At 36.9% G+C, this 21,848-nt stretch overlaps 1 protein-coding gene and 1 long non-coding RNA gene across 6 annotated transcripts in view; one reads left to right on the forward strand and one right to left on the reverse strand.

Annotated features, from left to right (window-relative positions):
• Nucleotides 1-3,116: 3,116 nt before the first annotated feature.
• The window catches only part of BMPR2 (bone morphogenetic protein receptor type 2), a 209,241-nt gene continuing 190,509 nt past the window's right edge, over nucleotides 3,117-21,848 (reverse strand). For 2 of the 5 annotated variants that reach the window (XM_074191626.1, XM_074191628.1), the window contains exons 10-13: nucleotides 21,057-21,196; nucleotides 17,597-17,772; nucleotides 13,504-14,786; nucleotides 3,117-11,790 (exon numbers count right to left, since the gene is read on the reverse strand). In XM_074191626.1, the coding sequence (XP_074047727.1) occupies nucleotides 11,540-11,790; nucleotides 13,504-14,786; nucleotides 17,597-17,772; nucleotides 21,057-21,196 (1,850 nt within the window). In that variant the 3' untranslated portion in view covers nucleotides 3,117-11,539. The remainder of the gene's footprint in view (nucleotides 11,791-13,503; nucleotides 14,787-17,596; nucleotides 17,773-21,056; nucleotides 21,197-21,848) is intronic. The other 3 variants (XR_012469441.1, XR_012469442.1, XM_074191627.1) reach the window with 3 other exon arrangements.
• LOC141491058 (uncharacterized) lies at nucleotides 11,480-21,331 on the forward strand. Its single transcript, XR_012469443.1, has 3 exons — nucleotides 11,480-11,810; nucleotides 12,584-12,676; nucleotides 21,060-21,331. It is a non-coding gene; the product is annotated as an uncharacterized LOC141491058 (long non-coding RNA).

Genomic DNA, 21,848 nt, shown 5'->3' on the forward strand with positions numbered 1-21,848 from the left:
AGGAGGGCCAACAATGGTTCTTAAAGCCAGTCTCTGAAGTCTTCTACTTGGTGCCACATGACATTTCAGCCAAGTGGGTTCCTTTGTCATACTCTCTATGGGCTATGCTCATCCTCATTTTCCCAGGTCTTCTCCCTGTCCTAGCCACTCACTACACTTTGATCCTTAGTGGATCAGTTCAATATACTGTCCTCTCTTGAACCCCTACCCTCACTAATCATATTGCTTAAGCTATACCTCTTCTTGGCCTTGTATCTCTCTCACCATCTGTTGCCTTTGCTCCTTACAAGCATGAGGCTAAATGAGGTTGGAGAAAATCATGTTGCTGTTCTGGCCGGGACCACTACGTATTAATGTTACACAACCTCATCCAGGCCCTCGCTGCTGCTATTACCTGTTCACTTCACTATCCAATTCTCCACCCAGGCTCTTCCACACTTCTTTATCATGCCCCCAAACTTCCCAGGGCTTCCCCTCCCCATCAAACTCACTAATTATTCTTATCCCTCACTTTCTCTTTCCTCTGTTCTTAACCTCATAACAATCCAACTTCTAATCTTAACTGTCAAAATTGCTCTTTCCAAAGTTAGCAGTGATCTTAGTTGCCAAATCTCATGGCCTTTTCTCAATCTCATTTTCATCAATCTCTCTAGTCTTTTGATAAGCTTGTCTTCTTTGATACTCTCTAGGTCTATGCCATTTCATATTTCTGCTTCTTAGTTTTCCCAATTATCAAAATGTGGGAGGTTAACATAGAGAAGAAAATTCTTGTAACTGCATAGAAAAGCACTGAATTTGGAGTCAGGATCTTGGCCTGAATCCTGGCTCTGCTAACTCTGGGTGGTGGTAAGTAAGTTATCAAATCAAGGCTTTAGTTTTCTCCAATGAAAACTAAATGAGGAAAGGTGATTAAATGCTAAGGCAGGTCCTTTAATTTTAAAGTGTCTGTGCTTCCATTCTACATACAATAGAGGCTGACTGGGAAATGGAAAAATGTTTTTTTCAAATTCAATTGAAAGGTAGACTCAATTCACTGTATTTAATTGGTTTCCAAATGGAATGTATTATCCTATAGTGAAAGGTCAATTCAATTTCTAGAATGTTCCCCTTAAAGAAGGATGTGTATTTTATATGGACTATCAAACAAAGGAGGTGGTAATTAAAAGGCATTGTGGGACACAGTTAAGGTAAATTTCCCAGGTTATAGAATCTGATCTGAGGTAATTAAAAAATAGAAATTATTAGTTATCACCCTCTTTAATGACCACTTCAATGTTAAGTGTTGTGGGCAGACCTGGAAGTGGAAGCTTGCAAAACTGAATATTGTCCTAACCTGTAAAAATAAATTTTTGTATCATGAAAAATGTTTTCTTCTACTCACCTACTCCTAATGGATAGCTTGTTTGGCACACTGTGACAAGATCTGTGGCAGCAGTCTTTTTTGTTTCCTGCCAAAAACTCCTATGGCAAGTGGTTAGAAGGTTAAATTGGTTAATGTGCTGGGTCCATTTCCTTTTAGCTATCAATGCCTTCTATTGATCAGGACTTCATTGTAGAAAAGGTCTGCTACTTTTCCCTCCTCTGGAGACTTGCCCAAGGTCACACAGTTAGAAGTAACAAGTCCCTAAGGTCGGCTTTCCCTCCTTCATTTTTTTTTTTAAGCTTTTGCAAGGCAATGAGGTTAAGTGGCTTGCCCAAGGCCACACAGCTAGGTAACTAAGTGTCTGAGGTCGGATTTGAACTCAGGTACTCCTGATTCCAGGGCCAGTGCTTTCTGCACTGGACCACCTAGCCCCCCCCCCTTTATTCTTAAAGTCCTTTATCCAGAGCTGTCATCCTTGCTCTGTGATCACTAGTTGATAAATTTTTAAGACCAAGGGAAATGTCCAAAAAAGTTTTGTGAACCTAAAAAACCCCAGTAATCGTGAGTTATTCTAATACCTGAATTCAACAGAGGTGTTACCAGGTAGGAAGATGGATAGAGTTGCTGGCCAGAGGCAGAAAGACTTGTCTGTCTTCTTGAGGTCAGATTTGGCTTGAACACATTGGCTGAATGACGTTGGGCAAATCACACTTAACCCTGTTTGCCTCAATTTCTTCATCTGTAAAATAAACTGGAAAAATTAAAAATCTTTTGCCAAAACAACCCCAAATGGGGTCATGAAGAGTGAAACACGACTGAAAACTGTAATTAAGATTTTAACATGACATCTCTCTCATTTCTTGTATTTTTAAAAGGATTTTTTAAGAGAACCAATTACTGAAATGTCTGACATTATTACAAGCCTGTGGGGACAGTTTTGTGCAGTAGTTCCTCCTATTCTTCTCCTCCTCCATGCCAGTCCCCACTGCTGCTTTTGGAAGTCAAAGCCACTCAAAGGTTCCTGCCCTCCATGCTTGGAGCCCCACACCACGGCTACCACTTCCCAGGCGGGGCTCATGTTTTTCCGAGTCTCTTGGCCTTTGCTTTTCCTTTGGCTTGGAATAAGTCTTTTTTCCCTTGATGGTGAATTCCTATTTCAATGCCCAATGTAGTGCTCTCTTCTCCAAGAAGTTTTAGTCTTTCCTCCTCTCTGTAACTCAAGACAGCATATTGTCTCTTTTGTACCCTTGACTAATGAACAAAATGAGATGTGAGATCTGCTCCTAATCAGGGTCATGGGGCTGTCCTAATTGAAGGATGTATCTGACATCAAGCAGTCCTTTGCACACAGGTAAGTGCTTCATGGTACATTGAAGAGGGCTGCGGCATCCTTCAGATGACACTCCCCAGATTGCCACTCCCTCGGCTTATTGATAGGGCAAAGTTATAAAAACAATGAATGAGACTAGGGATGATGGACAAGCTGTCAGGACTAGCCCATGGTAAATGCAATGAAAAGATTGGCTCTAGGTGAGGAAATTTTTGGCCAAAATAACTCTCAAAGACCTTTTCCACACTCATGGAGAAATTGTGATCTGCATTACTAGAGAGAAGACTTAATGCCAAATAAAATCGCAGGTGATTGAAATAGCAAAGTCAACAGAATTGAATGTTCAAATTTTCTTGAGAATACAAAAAACAATTTTCAAGTAATCAAAACTTGTGGTTGATTCACCAAGCCAACAGACCACAATTGTTGTCATTAATATGATCTTTAATAAATGGAGTAATGCACCATTTTACAGCAAGCCTTTTTTAAACCTAAAGAATTGTCTTAAAATTTTCTTATCCAATGTCTCTGTATCAATACAATCTTTTTTTATTTAGGTTTATATATATCAAAGCGTTTACTTACAAGTATTCATAGAAAACTCTGTAGTGGCTTAATGTCAGCTTTCATAGTGGCATCCATAGATGATAAAAAAAGAAAGGTAATTTGCTTTATTTCATATTTCATACTCACACTGTTCCATCAAACACAACTTATACAGCATAGCAAGTTATCCGACAGCTTATACAAAAGCAAAGTAACTAAAAGTATTTATTTATAAATTCATACATGATATTCCATCCATAATTTTAGAGGAATGGACACCAATTTAAGAGGAAACACACCAACAAAAAATACCCGTTAACAAGAGGGTTCTGAGGAGATTCTGATATTTTTTTTACACTTTCTTTTCCAGAAAAGCATACTTAGATATGAATGTTCCTAGTTTATATTTCTCCCGTCCTTTCCTAATAACCACGGCAGCTATAGGTCTCCATGTTTCAGCTTCTACAAATGCCAAACCCTAAAAGTTAGTGTATTTTACAGTAAACCATGTATAGTCATGTGAAAAAGTCACCAAATGAAATCTGAAGATAATTCCAGCTTATACAAATATCTATGCAGCACATTACCCAAGGAAATGAAAAGACAAAGCATACAAAATACTTTAAATAAATAAATGTGATTCTAAAAAAAAGCCACATAAGCCAGGTAATTCAAAGTTAAAATATAGGCTGAATTAACTTTGAATTGTATCTTTTTTTAGGCCTTTTGTGTTCTTTCAGTTTCTCAATGTTGAACATTCTGTGGGGACAGTGCTAGTTTTCTTATAAATATGAATGGATTGATTCTAAGGTGTTTTGCCTGAGATGAAAGATTAGATTTCAGACTACTTTACTAGCAGGATTTTAAACAGGCAGAATGCCTAGCTTTAGGTCTTAACGTGTCTGACAATTGAAAAAAAAATGAAACTGAACTGTAGGCTCAAGTCTGCATCAACAGCTATAGATGGAGAGTAATTTGGCAAATTTCTGCTGGGCTCAGCAATGTAAAGAGTGTTGCCACTCTGGGCTACTTCTTATTGTACTTTTAAATTATATCTGGATTTGCTGACTTATGTTTTGGGGAAAAGTATTGTAAAGTCAAGCAAGTTATTTGCTGAGAAAATTCTACTACATAGGTGAGCTCCTCCATTAAAAAAACACAAACCACCCACTCAAGCCAACCGCCATATTCATTAATTCAAAGGGTTAGGATGACTTTGAACACTAGAAGGCCAATATTTACTGTGCAGCAACATGTAGCCAATTAGTCTGGAAGGTTTCTATGCTTCAAAACCCTCCTTTCATTATATGACCGGAAAAGTTTTTATGAATTTCACCTTTTATATAATGTAATTATATAAATTAAATCAACATAAGACGAAACAAAAGGTATTGTGCAATGTATAGATTACACATGTATTAGACTGGACCCAACTGTCTAAATGCTAACAACTGAAGTTCACAGTGTGCAAAGGGACATGATGGGCCCTGAGTGTTTATGCAAAATTGGGTACCCTGACTTAGATGCTCAAAAGTCTAAAACAACTTGTTTTTTGAAATCTATCAGTACAAATTAAATGGTAAAAATGATAAATTATTTTTTAAAACACTGAAAATATCATAACTTAAAAATTATCTTTAAAAATTTCAATCCTAAATTGAGGTCCTAAATGATATTTTAATCTAGAATTCTCCCCCCAAAGAATTTAAAATCTAGTTTTAAAGTTTGAATCTAGTTGTTAAGTTTAAATTGGGTTTAAAAAATAAACATGTATAGTGTTTTCATAGAAACTTTATGAATATTATAACAATAATAACGGAACTTAAATGTTCAAGTAATTCTTTTGAAATCTTATATTTACTTTAGTCATAATTTTAATGTACAGATTAGATTTTTTTGACTTGTTTGCTTTTAGGTGCATTTGCTATCAACTGAATTTTTAAGTATTTTCCTAACATACAGAAATGACCCAGCTTTAACCAGCCACTGAAGGGAATTCAGAAAGAAATTAAAAGAGTAAAAACTGGTTGTCGCAATCCAATCTATGCTGCAATGAAATATGTACATTTTAAAAGAGACCTATGAAAATTCTCACAGATACTTGATTTGTGTAGTATATCTATTTGATAGCTGAACCTGTGGCATTTAGTGGTGAAATACTGTAGTCTTAAATAAGGTCTATAGAACATTATTATGACTTTATTACAATGATACAAAGCTTGCGGCAATAATAGTTATAATAAAACCAATGTATGGCAAGCTAGTGAGATGTACAATTCTTCATGCATGGTTTTACACTTTTAATTGGTGGAAACATTTAATCAAAAAACCCTACATTTGAAATTTACATAGTATTGGATGGTCCTCAAGGGTTAATTTGCTAGTAGCATAATAACTGAACCTTTTGTCAAGTTCTGCAATCTTAGCTTTCAAATTCTGTACCTATTCAACTAGGGGACTATCTGAATGTTATAATTATGTTATGAAACAAGGTAGGAAAAACGAAAGGAAATAGGAAAATTTAGTCTGGAAAATAGACATCTGGACTGACAGAAGTTTTCTAATGTATGAAATAATAGCATATAGAGAACTGTAACCATTTTCTATTGGAAGAGAGGAAATATATTTGAGAGGAAGCAGGTTTATAAAGTGCACAAGAAGAAACTTCTGTAAGGTAAAGACTGGACATGAAAAAAACAAAGAATGTCATAGCTCATTCTCTGGAGTAAGAATAGGTACACAAGACCAGTTAGTTTAAATGGACAAATAGCTAGATGACCCAGTCCTCCCAATCCTTTTGTCTTGTATTGTTTTTTGATGTCTGATAGAGTCATTAACTTCTACTTGTCCAATTCTAATTTTTTTTTTGCAAGAATTAAGTGATTTGTCCAAGGCCACACAGCTAGGCAATTATTAAGTGTCTGAGTTCAGATTTGAATTGACTCCAGGGCTGGTGCTCTATTCACTGTGCCACCTAGCTGTCCTCCAATTCTAATTTTTTAAGTAATTCTTTTCTTCAATGAAATTTTTGTATTCTTTTTTCCATTTAGCTAATTCTTTTTTTTTAAGGAATTCTTTTCTTCAGCAAATTTTACCATTAGGCTAATTTTCTTTTTAAAGATGTTAACAAGTTGTCAATTGTATTTTTGCATCATTCTCATTTCTTTTCTCAATTTTTTTCTCTACCATTCTTATCTCTGTCTTTAACTCTTCTAGACATTCCTGTTGGGTTTGGGTCAAATTAACATTTTTCTTTGAGGATTAGCTTGTACTTGTTTTCATATTGTCATCTTCTGAGTTTATGTCTTCCCTATTATCACGGTAACTTTTTATGATCAAGTTCTTTTTGTTGTTTGCTCATTTTTTTCCTGCCAATATCTTGGCTTTGAACTTTATGTTAAAAGTTGGTCTCTCTTCACCAGAGGTGGGGAGGCACTATCCTAAGCTTCAAGCTTTTTAATGCTGCTCTTTTCAGGGCTAGTTCTGGGGGTCTGCAAGTTAATGATGCTTCTAAAGTGGTGTTAATTCAGAGAAAGCTGTGGTCAATGCTCTACTGGTCTTTATTCAGGAAGGGCTCTTCATCCCTCACAGTCACAAACACTAGAATTCTCTCTGTCTTTGGTACTGTAACCAGAATCCCTGCTCCCTTATGACTGACCTTTCAAGACCCTCTCCACTCTTGAACTAACCCACAAGTTCAAGAGTGGAGAAGGTCTTGAAAGGTCAGTCATAAGGGACCCACATAACTGTGACCCACAACTGTTTATAGGGAATAGAATTGCTAACCTAGTGTAAGCTAGCTAGACCTTTCTGACCAGTTGTCTGACCCTCTTATCCTTTCTGGGTTGACAGCTCCAAAGCTGCTGCAACCACTGTTTGCCACCATGTCTGGGCTCTGGACAGGCTTCCACCCTGATGTCACAAACTTCTCCTGGATCTTTTAAGTTTTCCTTAGCTGGAAAATTTTTCCAACTTGATTGTTTGCTGGATCTGTTGATCCAAAATTTGACAGGTGGCATTATTTTAAAGTTGTTTGGAGGGGAAATGTTAAAAGAGAGTTCAACTGAATTGTTTCTAATTTGTTATCTTGGCCTGGCCCAATCCTATCATTTCCTAATTTTTTTTTACATATTTGCATATATTGGATACCTGGTCAACAGCCCTGATTTGGTTCTGTCTTTCAGATAAGTACTTCATCCATGGATTTTCCAGTTTGATATTTTTATCAACTATATCTGCAAAGAGGACATGCAAAGTAGTTTTGGCTAAAATTCACATACCTCAAGCTTGGGATCATAACATTATGAATACCATTTCACATATTGGAGATTGTAACTGATAGAACTTGCCAAGCTTTGTGATACTGGTAGAGCAATGTAACAGAAATTTAAAGGAGGAAGTAAGTATATAATCATATGTGACTTCATAGTCTATCTTCCTGAAAATTACCACCTGAGGAAAATTCAGTTACATAAATATGAGAAACTTATTAAATTTATTTAAGCATAGTCCACTCCAAAATTATTCCTGTTTTCATTCTAGCTAGAAACATCACATAGCTCTATTAAGTCATTCGAATGAACATTCTAAACTAAATTTGGAAAGTTTAAAAAATATATTTCTCACTAGATTTTAAGATAATTCCCACTCATATCTATGCATATGTTTATACTTATTTAATCAAATGTTTCCTATATCAATTCTTGATACCTTCAGATCAGTTAAAAGTTTTATAGTCCAAGTGGATGGACAGAAATCAACCTTACAAAACTCACTGGATACAAAGCTTTTCCTTGTAGTCTTCCTACATATTATGCCCACTCTTTCTCTCAGCATTTCTTTCTAAAATGACAATGTTTTCTCACTCTAAAAAGAAATTGTTTTCCCAATAGAAAGAAATGTCTGATGGGACTGAGCTCTTTAAATATACTAAGAAAAATCAAGCTTTTTATATCAACATGGAACAAAATCCCCACTTTATACCAATAACTCACTTTCCATTTGCTAAAAATAATTTTTGCTTTAAGTCTGCAGTGTAAATTTACAAAGAGCAGAAATGAAACCTTTTTAGAATTCATGGTGGCATGTATGGGGCCAATTTTTTTTCCTCTTTAAAATTAGACATATTTTCCAGGTAACAAGTAGAGAAAATTAACTTCAGACATGTTTAACCTTTTCTTCTGATGCTTGCTTACTTCTTAGCTTTTACTCTGCTAAAACAATTAGGATATATGGTCCTGTGGTTGCCTACTGAGACTGAACTCTATCCAACCAAGCAGCATATAGAATATTCTTGTCATTGTTTATATAACATTGGTACAATCTCTTATTTTAGTGTCAGTCTACTGATGATATGCTTGTCTTCTAATAAACCAACCATTAACAAAGGCAAGGAAAACTATTTTCCTCATAAAGTATTTTTAATTTAACCCTTTTCCCCAAAATAATGAAACAAAAATGTTTAACCATTGATTTTTGGTATGCTAGTTTAACTTTAGTTAGGGATACTATTTTGAAATTGGAGTATTTATTATTAGGTCTTTAAAGTTTCTTTACTACTTTCAGTGAACTGTATTTTATTATTTTCATCATAAGGCTTTTGTTTGTTAAAAAAGATCAAACTACTTTCTAAAGTCTAATGTTTTTAATGTCAGTTAAACATCAGAATTTAGGAAACATTTATTTTAGCCTACTGCTCTGCAGCAGTAGTTGAGCCACAATAAAGACAGTTAAAGTGAAATTGTTTCATTAAGAATTACAAAGATATTTAAGCAGTTAAGTAGTTTGAAATAAATTAATGACTATTTAATAAAACCATTTTTCAGAATTATTATACTAATGAGATGCTTTATTATAAAATACATTTTCTACCTTGTCTACTTTTCCCATCAGACTGCTAGAGAAGTAGAAGGAAAAAATACAACCAATATAGGTTTTTGTTAAATGAAGAATATGGTGAGGTTTTTTTCATCTGGTATATAAACTTTGTTCACATCATTTGATTGTATCAAGCATTAAAATGTAAGAAAACTTACAAAGAATTAGTCCCCAAACTAATCACAGTAAATATGGACTAACTCCTATTGGGGAGGAAGAGAAGAATCAGGTGGAGCTTGGATGTTCTTTCCCCATTATTAAACATACTTCATATTGGATGGGGGTTTGAATATCTTATCCATTACTGAAAAGAATTCCCTGAAATGTCTCTAAGGGATGTCTTTAAAATCCTGAAGAACAAAGGAAAAATTTTTCAAATAATTTCATTACACAGATTATTACTAGAAAAAAACCAAGTTTATATCATAAAGTGAGCAGAAATTTAAGACAAGTCTATAGAAGTCCAAGTAAAGAAAAATGTCAAAATATGGAAGCCTGGTATACCATTTTTGCTAGCATCAGTGCCATAAAGTAGACAAAGGGTCCATGTCAAGAACCCAAACATGGTGCAAGTATTCCATTTCTAGGATGTGAGCTCACAGCAGCTAGAAAATGTGAGAAGGAAATGAGCATGCAAAGGAAAGATCGGGCTGGCGGCTAAATGGAGGAGCATCTGGAGAAGCTTCCAAGCCCGAGGCACTGTACTTCAGGAGGCAGGTTTCTGAACCAACATTTTGGGAATCACTTAGCTAATGTACATTAAAGCCCCGGGACTACTTGGAGAAATAAAAGGTATTAGATTATTATTGTTACACATTGAGTTATCAAAGAATTGTGCTTAGAAAGAAAGGCATCCCTCATTTGAGAGAAGGTGCTCTAATTTCTGAGAAAGCATATTCTGAGGCTGCTTAGATATGTTTCAGAAGGAAAGAAAAAGGTTAAGGGGAACTTTGAGAAATAGTAAGAGCTCAAGGAATGGGACACATACATGCTATGGAAGAAAAAAGACATCCTGCACCTCACCTGGGCTAGTTAGGTACCAGCGGTTCATGTGGAGGGTAGGCCAGAGTCCTTAATGGGGGAGGAACCAAGGGAGAGGTAAAGCAAAGAAAGAGATGATTTGAAAGGAGAGAAGTTCGGTCTCAATCAGCTTAAGACAGGCAGGTTTGGCAGCAATCCTTCCTGCCACAGGCATTGGCATGCTGACCGAATAATTTTTCCACACAGTGTTTTAGGTCTTAGGAAGATGAATCATTTTCTGATGAAGCCATAAGGCTTTGTTTGGGAACTAAATACACAAGATTCTACAGGTCCATCACTAAAAATTACTTTTAAAATCCATTTCCAAACCAGGAAATAAAACCTCTTTTGGATCAAAGATTGATTGTTCAGAGAAGGGATGAAAAAACAACCTACTTACTTAAAAATTATATCACAGTGTTAAGTTCTTCATGTTTTCTGGTAAAAATGTACTCCTTAGATAACATGATACTAATATGACTGAATATAGAAAGAGTACAGATACAAAGGCAAATAAAGTGGAAAAATGGCTGACATTTGTGTTTTCTTAATTTTTGTTCAATGCTCTCTTAAAAACTTTCAAAGTTAACACTCTGATTATGATTTCTTAAAATTCCTGGAAGGAAATATATTCAGATCTGGAAGGTTAAAAAGAATTGCATTTCAAATTAAGTTCTGTAGTTCCCTCTTTAGAGCCCTCTGAGGCAAGATTTTTGAACTCTCCATAATCACCTTAGAGAAAAAAATGAGACAAGGTAGCAGTTTTAGGCTGGCTTCAATATGCAAAGTTCACTGTCATACACACTGACCAACCCAACTGATAGGGAAGAGACTAACTAGTATCAACCATGTGGGAGGACAGGCCTGTTTTCATGTCAGAAACACCAGGCACCTGTGGCCTTCAGACTATTGCACATTTCAACAGAACACAAGAGGGATGTTCAAAAGATACACTCAAGAACGAATAAACATACAAACTAGCTTGTGCACAGAAATCAAACATGGATACAAGACACCACTGCAGTCAAACCTGTCTTAGAGTCTGCTTCTGATTTTAGTGACCTTTTAGAAAATGGTCCAAACTGATTATCAGAAATACATTTAAAAAAATATTTTGAGACCACCTCTTCTTGATACACATATATAGAATTCTGTGGTCATAACAGACAGACTTAACTTTAGTGAGACTAAATAAAAGTGCAAAAACATAAAAAAACAAACTTAAAAAATATGGAAGCATAAGCTAAAAAATTTCTGCATAGCTGAAATCTATTTAAAGCAAGTCCTTGGTAGGGGGAGCTGACAGGAGGATAAAGTTTTGTTTTCTTTTTAATGTCTTCTGCATGTTTGCTTTAAATGATGGGGGAAAAAAAGTTCTTTTCTGGGTAGGCTTGTGAGACACTTCATAGACAGTTCATTCCTGCCTCTTGAGACACCCTTGTTGTGGCAGTACCCCCATCTGCAAGGTAAACGGCAGTGCTGGACTTGGAATGAGCAGCCCTATCACCACCATTATTGTTGACCTCACAGTCCAGTGGCTCCGTGGAGATGACCCATGTGGAAGGGCGCCACCGCTTAAGGGAATAGGGGGTTTTCACACGTTTCTTGATCTTGTCACCTGATCCTGGTTTGCCATCTTGTGATGACTCCCCTACTGAAAACAGAAGAGCAAAAGTAAGTGTTACATGGAACAAACTGACCACAGTGGTATGGGTTAGTTTATCCAGAGATAATGGGGTATGATGCAGCCATCAAAATAAAAATTGGTGGAGGATATCTTGAAATATACTATAAGTCATTTTTTGTGGGCAAAGCCTGACTTTAATCAATTGGGAGTTCATTTATCATGATTTTCTTGATCTAGGCTAAGTACCTGGTAAATAACTCTTAAGAGTTATGAATACAAAATTGTTCTTTAGGATAAGGATGAGAAAAGAGCACAAATATGAATTCAGTAGAAAACTAAAGCCCTTTAGAAATTCTCATTTACTTTGCTTCTTTTAAGAGCAATTCTTAAACTCTGGTGAATTAGGAAAAATGGAAGAGTTTTATCCTTCTTAATAGTCAATTCAAGATGGACCAAGTTTAAATAGTACTTAGTAAATTTTAGGTTTCAGAGAACTGGTGAACCTATCAAAGCACTATTTTTCAATGTTTTTCTTCTTGGATGATACATATCAGACAGTCTTCCTGTTCGAGGCAGCTGTCGTGTGATGGGAGGGCCTTTTCCATTTGAGCACTCTGGCACAGGTGCTCATGACATAAGTCTTGAAAATGGTTCCTTTTATTCATGTCACAGTTCTCCTAAGATTTTATATAAATCTTGGATTTTGTTTCTCTCTATGTAGGGTTCAATGTCAGTAATGTCAAGAACGTATTTTCACCTCTCTCTACATGTTCAAAAGATTAATTTATGCTAGACAACTATCCTTTTGTCTTTTCTGAAGGTGTTCCTTCATCAGAAGACTAATTCTGTCCAATAGTTTTGTTGGCACAAGAAGCTTACATCAAAGATCGAAGCAAAAAGTGGCTGTTTAATGGTAAATGTGACAGAATTTAGCAAGTTCTTGTTTTGGGTGATGAACAACTTGAGTTCAGAGATCGTGTACCAATTTAAACTTGGTTCAAACAGTGCCTAGAATAAAGTCAGGAGTCTCCAGGGACCTGTCAACAGAACTAGATGAAGAATAAGCAAGGAGAAGATGGCACTACAACCTCTGGAGACTTATGACTGAAAATTTACCAATTTTTTGGATAAAATCCCCAAAGTAACCTATTGCATTCATATGATAGCTATAATTGGTAGTATTATGAGTTGTAAACTAATTAAAAGGCTAGAAGAGGCCATAAAAGGTTAACTTCACCTTACTCCTTGAGGCACTAGCTTGTCTTTTGGAATTGATGGATATTTACTTAGTTTTTCCATTCAGAAACATAAATACAAGTCTTGCCTAGTAAAGCTAAAGCCTAGTCTATTGTATTTTAGGTCTATAACTATTTCAATAATAATAGTTGGCAATGATCTAGCACTTGGAGACATTAACTTGTCTTCTCTTCACATCAGCCCTATAGGTGGGTGCTTGGGTAGACAGAAGGGAAGTGACTTGCTCAGGCTATATCTGGGTCTTCCTCATTCCAGGTTTGGAACTCTATTCTACTGTGTCACATAGTCATTCATATTTAATAACATGTCATCAACTAATGGTGACAAAAAAAAATTAATTTTTGACTTAAAATACAATCATTATTTCCTGAGGGTTCTAGAGTTTCTTATTTATTTTTGAGAGTGATGAACTAGTTTGCTGAGATGATGACAGCTGAGGATCACCTGCAGAGAGAGGGTAGGTTACACAGAGACTGCACTTACACTGCATACTACCGCTGTCCAGAGCATTGGTGGCTGACAGGTCCAAGGAATTAGGCCTCTGGGCCCTCCGGGGCTTTGACTGCACAGGATCTGTGCCTGTGCTCTGAAGGCCAACATTAAGAACCTCTTGCCCTGGACACGGATTACTGTTGTTGTTATTGGAGTTTGTCCGACCACCTTCCAGGGGCCGCTCTCTCCTGTCCACCAGACGATCCAGGACGCCTTCATCATGGCCAGCCTGCTGCTCCCGCCTCAGGAGAGGTTCATGCTCATCGGGACTGGAGTTGATGGTCAGCCGGCTGTCCTCCCCACTGAACTGATTCTGCAGCATTTCCTGGGCCCTGTGTGCCACTGAGTTGGGGGCCTGACCAGATGGCACGACACCATTGGCATATGGGGCTGTGGCAACGTGTGTGTTCACACTGTGGCTTCGGCCTGCCACTCCGTTCATGGTGACTGTCACCACATGAGGTTCTGCAGCATTGATTGTATTCATCTTGGCAACTCCAGTTTCAACTTGCTTCAAGTTTGATTTGTGCTTGCTGCCAAATTTCAGCCGGGGTTCTTTTGTTGAGTTTTTGGTGTTCAAGGGTAGACTAGTAGGTCTCTTGGGAAGGTTCTGTTGTTTGGGAAGAGGGTAGATCTGAGCGGGTGGGACATCAGGAATTAAACATGCCTGACCATTACCAGTCTGGGCGAAGTCCTGCTGTCCAGTGACTTCCACCGCAAGTTTTATCAATGGGTAAAGCAAGCTGGAGCTGGTGCTGCTCAGGGGGTCTGGTCCACTGAACTGTTTAAGTGAGTGCTCCATGAGATTCTCATCAGAGCTTTCCTTTAGATTTTTATCAACTTCTTTTGGGTCCAGCTTGTTGGTCTCCAGGTCTTCTTCAGTTAACTGAAGGCAGACAGGGGTTGGCCCACCTGGCTGTGTCACATTTGTGGCATGGAGATTTGTTTCATCTGAATAGGGCATCTCTGAGATGGTGGTCATGCCAGTGCTAGGAGTAAGGCCAGTGGTGTTTGTGGTGGTGGTATTTGTGGATAGACTGGTGACGCTTGTTTCAGGACTGGGAATCCGAGCCTGGGCTTGTTGTCGTTCATAGTTAATTGAATTTCGGTTCTTTTCACCTACAGTCAAAGGTGTGCTGCTGGACACTGAATGTTCCAAGGAAATGTTCTTCACAATGCTATCAGGGTGGTGAATGGAGTCTTCAATGTATGATGAAGAAGAATAATCTGGATAAGGGCCAATCTTTGGCACACGCCTGTTGTGTGACAGGTTGCTTAAAGAAAGAAAATAAATATCATGTTGAGCAGAAATTTATGACAAACTATTTCCACATTTAACATCTCTGATTTTAAAATCTGAACTACTTTCATTTGGGTTCATAAACCATTTTACATGTTTTATGACTTAGAAAATTCACATTAACTAATTTGAATATTAAAATACTCCTTTTCTTTGAACAAAAGTGGTAATAATTAGCTATTGATGTTGCTTTCATGAAAACATAGGACTTTTGAAAAAGGTCTATAGAAATGGACTAACCTAAGAAGACTTTTCAGATATATCCATTTTCTTATTTTTTTATTTCCTAAATATGTGCAATTCATCTCATAAATTGTATACAACAGTCATAAAAAGCTTACCAATTAAAAATAATACTATAACAACTATTTAGCAAATGACCACAACTAGATTATAAATTCATTGGAGAGAAAAATCATCAGTACTTTTGAAACTCTGTATCATCTACTAGAATGTTATCCACAAACTAGCTGCTCAAAAAATATTTAGATTCGTGGGGCGGCTAGGTGGCACAGTGGAGTCAGTAGGACCTGAGTCCAAATACGTCCTCAGACACTTACTAATTACCTAGCTGTGTGAACCTGAGCAAGTCACTTAACCCCACCGCCTTGTGAAAACAAACAAAAAAAAGCAGATTAAGGTCAAAGTCCTTGGGTTCAAGTTGACCATCATGTCTGATCTCTATCTTCACCCTCAAAAAAGGTCTCAGAAAATCATAGAAGTTTTGGGGAAGGAGGGAGCTAGACTATGGTCTCAGCAGGCCTAAGGAACTGGGGTCCCATGTGTTCATTTTAGGGTTCCTGTGAGGTCTCTGAATCTTTGTAAATAAAGTCATTTACAAGGAAGTGGTGAAGTTCTGACTAAATTGTTACTGACCTAAAACTGATCAAGATGGTTGGAGAGGGCTCCACCTAAGGAGCTGTGAAGCATGGGACAAATCATACTGTGTGATCTGACCTAAGTCTACACAGTATCCACATCATAACACTGATCATAGAATCCAAAATATAATCACCAATAATAGCAGGTGGATGGGGTATCAGACAGAAAAGGCAATAAGTTCTGAAAGAACCACAAAGATCGACAAAAAGGACATCTGCAGAACAAAAATACAGGGAAGAGAAGAGGAGAAAGAAGAGTGTGCTGGAAAGCTGTGGGATATGTGAATCAACCAAGGGAAGAGGTGGAAGCATAATGAATCACCTTGGAGAGGGAGATTCGTCTCCTTGGAACCAGTTTTGGGACCTGAGCCTTTTTACAATTTGTTACATACTAGCCATGGTAGCCCAGTGGCCACTAAGACCATGTAACATCATGAAAAACATCAGAGGTCAGGCAATCCAAGGGAGAGCCATACTGAGCATCTTCGTAAGTTTGCTTTTAGAACTTAAATATGCTGGGAAATGGGGGAAAAAAACTGTCAAAATGTCAAACTTACTCCTTTCTTAAGAATCTCAGCAGAGGGGCAACTAGGTGGCACAGTGGATTGAATATCAGCCCTGGAGTCAGGAGGACTTGAGTTCAAATTTGACTTTAGTCACTTAATAATCGGCTAGTTGTGTGACCTTGGACAAATCACTTAACGCCACTTCCTTAAATAAATAAATAAAAGAACCTCAGCAGAGACTAGAGTCAGGCCCTTTGTAACCTCCCTTAGCTCTTTCAAGGAAGTCTTTAAAGACACTTTTTGTGAACTACCTTACAATGATGAGAACCCAAGGTTTTCTGAAATGGACCAATTAGTGCCTACATTTTTATGGCTGAGGAAACCCAGGGTCTATGCAAGAAAATGAATTGCTTAAAGTGACCAGGAAGAACATAACCTGGATCCAGGTTCAGTGTGCTTCTATTACTCTACACTGCTCCTTTATAAACAATTTCATTAGAAGATTATTTTATTTTAATTGTTAGAATAATGTTCAGACAGATTTTTTTTCTGAAGATAGATGCCAGTGTTAGAATAATGTTGAAGGTATAATCTGAAAGCTTACAACTATGTGAATTTTTAGAACTAGTCTTTACTTGACAATTCGACTTTTTATTGGAATTTTATTGTGCAATAAGAAATGAATATGACAAACTTGAAAGAATAAAAGAAAAGACTTGCATTCAGGGAACTGAAGCAGAATGAAATATGCAGAACCAAAGGGATAATTACTGTGGTCTGATAAACAAGGGATAGACTTGGGAAGATTCAGTTCAAATCTTGTCTCAGACACTTACTTTTTGGACAAGACTGGGTGGATCATCTGACTTCTTAGACCTCATAAAATGAGGATGATAAGAATAACACTAAACTCATTCACAGAATCTAGGTCAGGGCTCTGCTAGCTATAGAATGTCATATATAGAATGTTCTGTCTTAATAACATCCATGGGAGGTGAAGGCATTATTATCCCCATTTTACAAATGAAGAAACTGAGGTTGATGATTCTTGAGTGACCTCTCTGGGGGTCCCAAAGCTAGGGAGTGTCAGAAGTAGGATCTAGCAGGACCTGAACACAGATCTTCTTGACTCCAAGTCTAGAGATCTTAATCCAATGCACCATAAACAGCATTGTAAAAGAAAAGATCACTAAAATGTAGTCAATCTCTGAGTAAATGGGAACACCAGCCAGGATCCCAGAGAACAATGTCATCTAAAGCTCCTCTCTAGGAAGCTCTATGACTCAGAGAGACATCTTCTCTTTCCTCTTTACCGGGAACATAGAGACCCAGACTTTGACTTCTATTCTTTCCAGAGGCTCTCCATGATGGAGGCCCATCCTCAACACTGCTCTTACCGTTCGTTCTGCATAGCAGTAGTAGACATTGGATTGACTGTTGGACTGACTGATTTATTCCTTTCCCAAATCATCATGAGTTCAGCCATCCTCTCCTCAGCACACTGGGCTGTAAGCCGAGCCTCTGCATCCTGGTCCCAACAGTCCTCGATTGTCTCCTTCAGTGATCTTACAGCCTAGGACAAAAATATCAATGAATCTTAAAATTTAATTTAAAATTTAGGGGGGCAGCTAGGTGGCCCAGTGGATAGAGCACTGGCCCTGGAGTCAGGAGTACCTGGGTTCAAATCCGGCCTCAGACACTTAATAATTACCTAGCTGTGTGGCCTTGGGCAAGCCACTTAACCCCACTGCCTTGCAAAAAAAGAATAAATTTAAAAGTCAATGAACTAAATTCAATGAAAAAAAGAACAAGTAACTACTATATGTAGAGTGGTGTTAATATGGGTTCTAGGCCCCATGTGTCAAGTAAAAATTAACATATCAACTAAAAGTCTGCAAACTCATGAGCTCTTTCTATTTGCAACCATACCTTTTTGTTTATTTCAAATAGATTATGAGTTCTTACACTTGGTTAGGTCACAAATTCAATCTCAATAGTGTTGAACTGAGCAGCTGAACTGAAAAATATCTGGTAGTTCTGACTGCAAGTTCAACAGGAAACAACATTATGAGAAGGAAATGTTAGAAGATAATGTAATCTTGGGTTAGCTGCCTACCTGCCTATTTCAGTGCCTTTATGGATAAATTATGCATATTATCACACAATATATAGATATAGAACTGACTTCTGATTAACTCTTGTCATGAATATTCCTCAAAATGACTAATATACAAATTTAAAATTTCAGGCTGGTTTCTTCTTGCTATGGGATCTGAAGAAATAGAAAAGTCATAATTTGGTGATGGGTAGATGGGGGGAATATGGAATGATTGGGAAGAACTAGTTCAGAAGAAGAAAAAATATCGGTAAAATATTGTCAAGAAGTGAATTTGATTGAAACGAGGAAATAAAATCAGTAAGGAAACAAGGAAATCAAAAAAAAAAATTTAAGAATTTCTAAGAACAGAAGTGATATTTTTGAATAATTGAGAGAAAATGCTCCCCCTCCCAATAATAGTAGTGATATAGGAGAAAAGAATTTGAGGACAAAAAAACGTAAGCTCTTTTTGTTTGTTTTTACCACATTAATGTAAGTTTGGAGTTTTAGAGTAACTGGAAAATTTAGGGGAAAAGGAAAAAAAAACAACAGAATGACGAGGTTTGGAAAAAGAGAAAATTATGGTGGGAATGGTACAGTCTTATACCTGAAGACTGAAATTCATAAAAACAAAAAAAAAACACTTTGCTAAGCATATTAGGTAGAGGTCTTGGAGTCAGGAGTCAAAAGCTTCACCTGACACACACTAAGCAGAATAACCATAAGCAATGTTTATCAAACATCCTTTAAGACTGTAATTTACAGATAATATCTGAGATTAGCATCTACATTAGGATTTCCCTAAACTGATGACTTCATTTGACTGAAACTACCCATCTAGCCCTGATTTTTTTTTAATTTTTTTTGCAAGGCAATGGGGTTAAGTGGCTTGCCCAAGGCCACACGGCTAGGTAATTATTAAGTGTCTGAGACCGGAATTGAACCCAGGTACTCCTGACTCCAGGGCCAGTTCTCTATCCACTGTACCACCTAGCCTCCCCTAGCCCTGATTTTTTTTAAAGAAAATCTACAGCAAATACATATATGTTGGAAGATCAATTATTTAAAAACCTAGTTTCTATTTTTTTTTTTGGCAACACTTTAGAGGCTCTACTTGATTCTAACAGTGGACTTTCCCTACAGTTTAAATGTATCATTTGGAAATAAACCAAGATTTCCTAATCTTTTACTTAGCAACCTATTCTTTTTTTTTCCCCCAAGGCAATGGGGTTAAGTGGCTTGCCCAAGGCCACACAGCTAGGTAATCATTAAGTGTCTGAGGCCGGATTTGAACTCAGGTATTCTTGACTCCGGGGCCAGTGCTCTATCCACTGTACCACCTAGCTGCCCCTCTCACAACGCCTCCCCCATAGCAACCTAGTCTAAAGAGCAAAAAGCTTTCAAGAAAAAATGCACAGAACATGGGGCGGCTAGGTGGTGCAGTGGTTATAGCACCGGCCCTGGAGTCAGGAGTAGCTGGGTTCAAATCCGGCCTCAGACACTTAATGATTACCTAGCCGTGTGGCCTTGGGCAAGCCACTTAACCCCTTTACCTAGCAAAAACCTAAAAATAAAACCAAATCAAAACAAAACAAAAATGCACAGAATGCATATCAATACACAAAAAATGAGGATGCTTTAAGACTTTTTTTAAAATGTTAGAATACTCAAAATAATGGGCTTCATTTTTCTGGTTAAGTAAATTGCTTAACAAAGTTCTTAAAAAATCAACAACAAAATAAAACTGACTTGATTGTGTATTACAAACCAGAGAAGGATCACAAGATAAATATTTCCTAAGAATTTCTTTATGTGCCAGCTTTGCAGATAATGGCACTGAAATGAAATGCTCATTTATCAAAATCATTAGCCAAGTTTTGTTTATTTTCAACTGTAAAGAAAACAAAACTATGGAAGGATAGTTTGGAAAAATGGTTCTATCAAAGAATGAACCAATTATAAAAAATTAACAATAGTCAAAAATGCTTACTAGATATTTACAATGATTTTCAGATTTTTTGAATATGATGGTTTTTAATTTTCATTAGTCTGTTCCAAATTTAGTAATGATATTATAATAACAATTTAACTAAATAACAGTAAGTATCTGTGAAGAAGTTTTAGTCCTGTGTGTTAAATTTTAAATCTAAAGTATTTCTTTCCATTCTTGTTTCTCTTGTGGTTGCCCAAAATTTCTATTAGTTTAATGGATTGATGAACCTATGCTAATCTGCATGGGTGATTGATAGATTTACTTTTGGTATCAAGTAAATGAAGAAATCTCAACAACCACATTTGCAAAGGCTTATTAATATGTATGATCACAGCTGTCATTCAATCTGTTTTAAGACTCTTCATAAGGCTATGATGAATATAATGTACAATACTCTTATGAAACTTTTCCTGTCATCATTTCTTGTTTAAGAAAAAAAGAAACAAAAACTCTCATCACTAACTTTATACCAAAGAATTTAGACAGTCATAATTATATGGAATAATCAAAGCAGTTCTGAAATCTACTGTTAAAAAGATAAATTCACATTTTGTTTAAAAGAATATGACATGATTGTACATATATAACTGAGATTACTTGCTATCACAAAGAGGGGGGAGGGAAGGGGACAGTGTTGAATCAAAATCTTACAAAAATGAATGTTGAAAACTATATTTTACATGTAATTGGAAAAAAGTAAAAAAGAAGATGACAACATTTTCTTGTTAGCTCTTTTTTAATAACTTGATTTTTTTCTCTTACATACCAGGCTGTTTTCTTTCCAGGCTTCTGGGAATCTGGGCCTCTGCTTTTCCCTAGACACCAGGACTTGCATGTCTTCAAAAGTGGGGCGGTTCCCTACTTCTGTCTGGAAGGCCATCTGGTATTCTGGCACAGACTCACCTGCTTAAAATCAAGGTTTACAAAGTGGACTGGTGTGAAATGTTCTAATGCAGTAGTAATAAAACAATGTCATTGACCCTTCCAGGAGCCAAGTCCAAATCAGCAAGTATGAGACAAGTAAAAATAATCTACTTAGGACTCTCTTGTACTTTCTAATTCATTTTTGAAACATTTCATTATAGCTAGACATTTAAAAACCAGTATTGATGGGGGGGGGGGAGAACTGTAGTATTAGCAAATAATTTGTGCTCATTGTAACTCTATAAAATATGCCAATAGAAAAAAGATAAAAAGAAAGAATGGTAAATTTTGAGGTGGGAATTTTTTAAAAAATAAGTTTCCTGACTTTGGAATACAACTGTGGAACAGTTAGGAAAAAAGCTTGTGGACATCCAAGATCTTCCTGAATTCTGTCTTCAGCTCTGGGAAGTGGCAGAGGTAGGGGGATCAGAATAAGGAAGCTGAAGCAGATAGTGGGTAACTACTTGACAAAAGAGATAGAAAAACTTCCTATTATTGGAGAGGAGGAAGGGCAAGGAACAAGCCCTACCATGGAGGGGATTATGCACTAGGCATGGGGCTGAGGGCCCTTGTGTGATGGCCACACCAGGAAGTGCCACTATTATCCTCATTTTATAGTTGAGGGAAACTGAAG

This window comes from Macrotis lagotis, chromosome 6 (assembly GCF_037893015.1).
Source record: "Macrotis lagotis isolate mMagLag1 chromosome 6, bilby.v1.9.chrom.fasta, whole genome shotgun sequence".
Classification (NCBI taxonomy): Eukaryota; Metazoa; Chordata; class Mammalia; order Peramelemorphia; family Peramelidae; genus Macrotis; species Macrotis lagotis.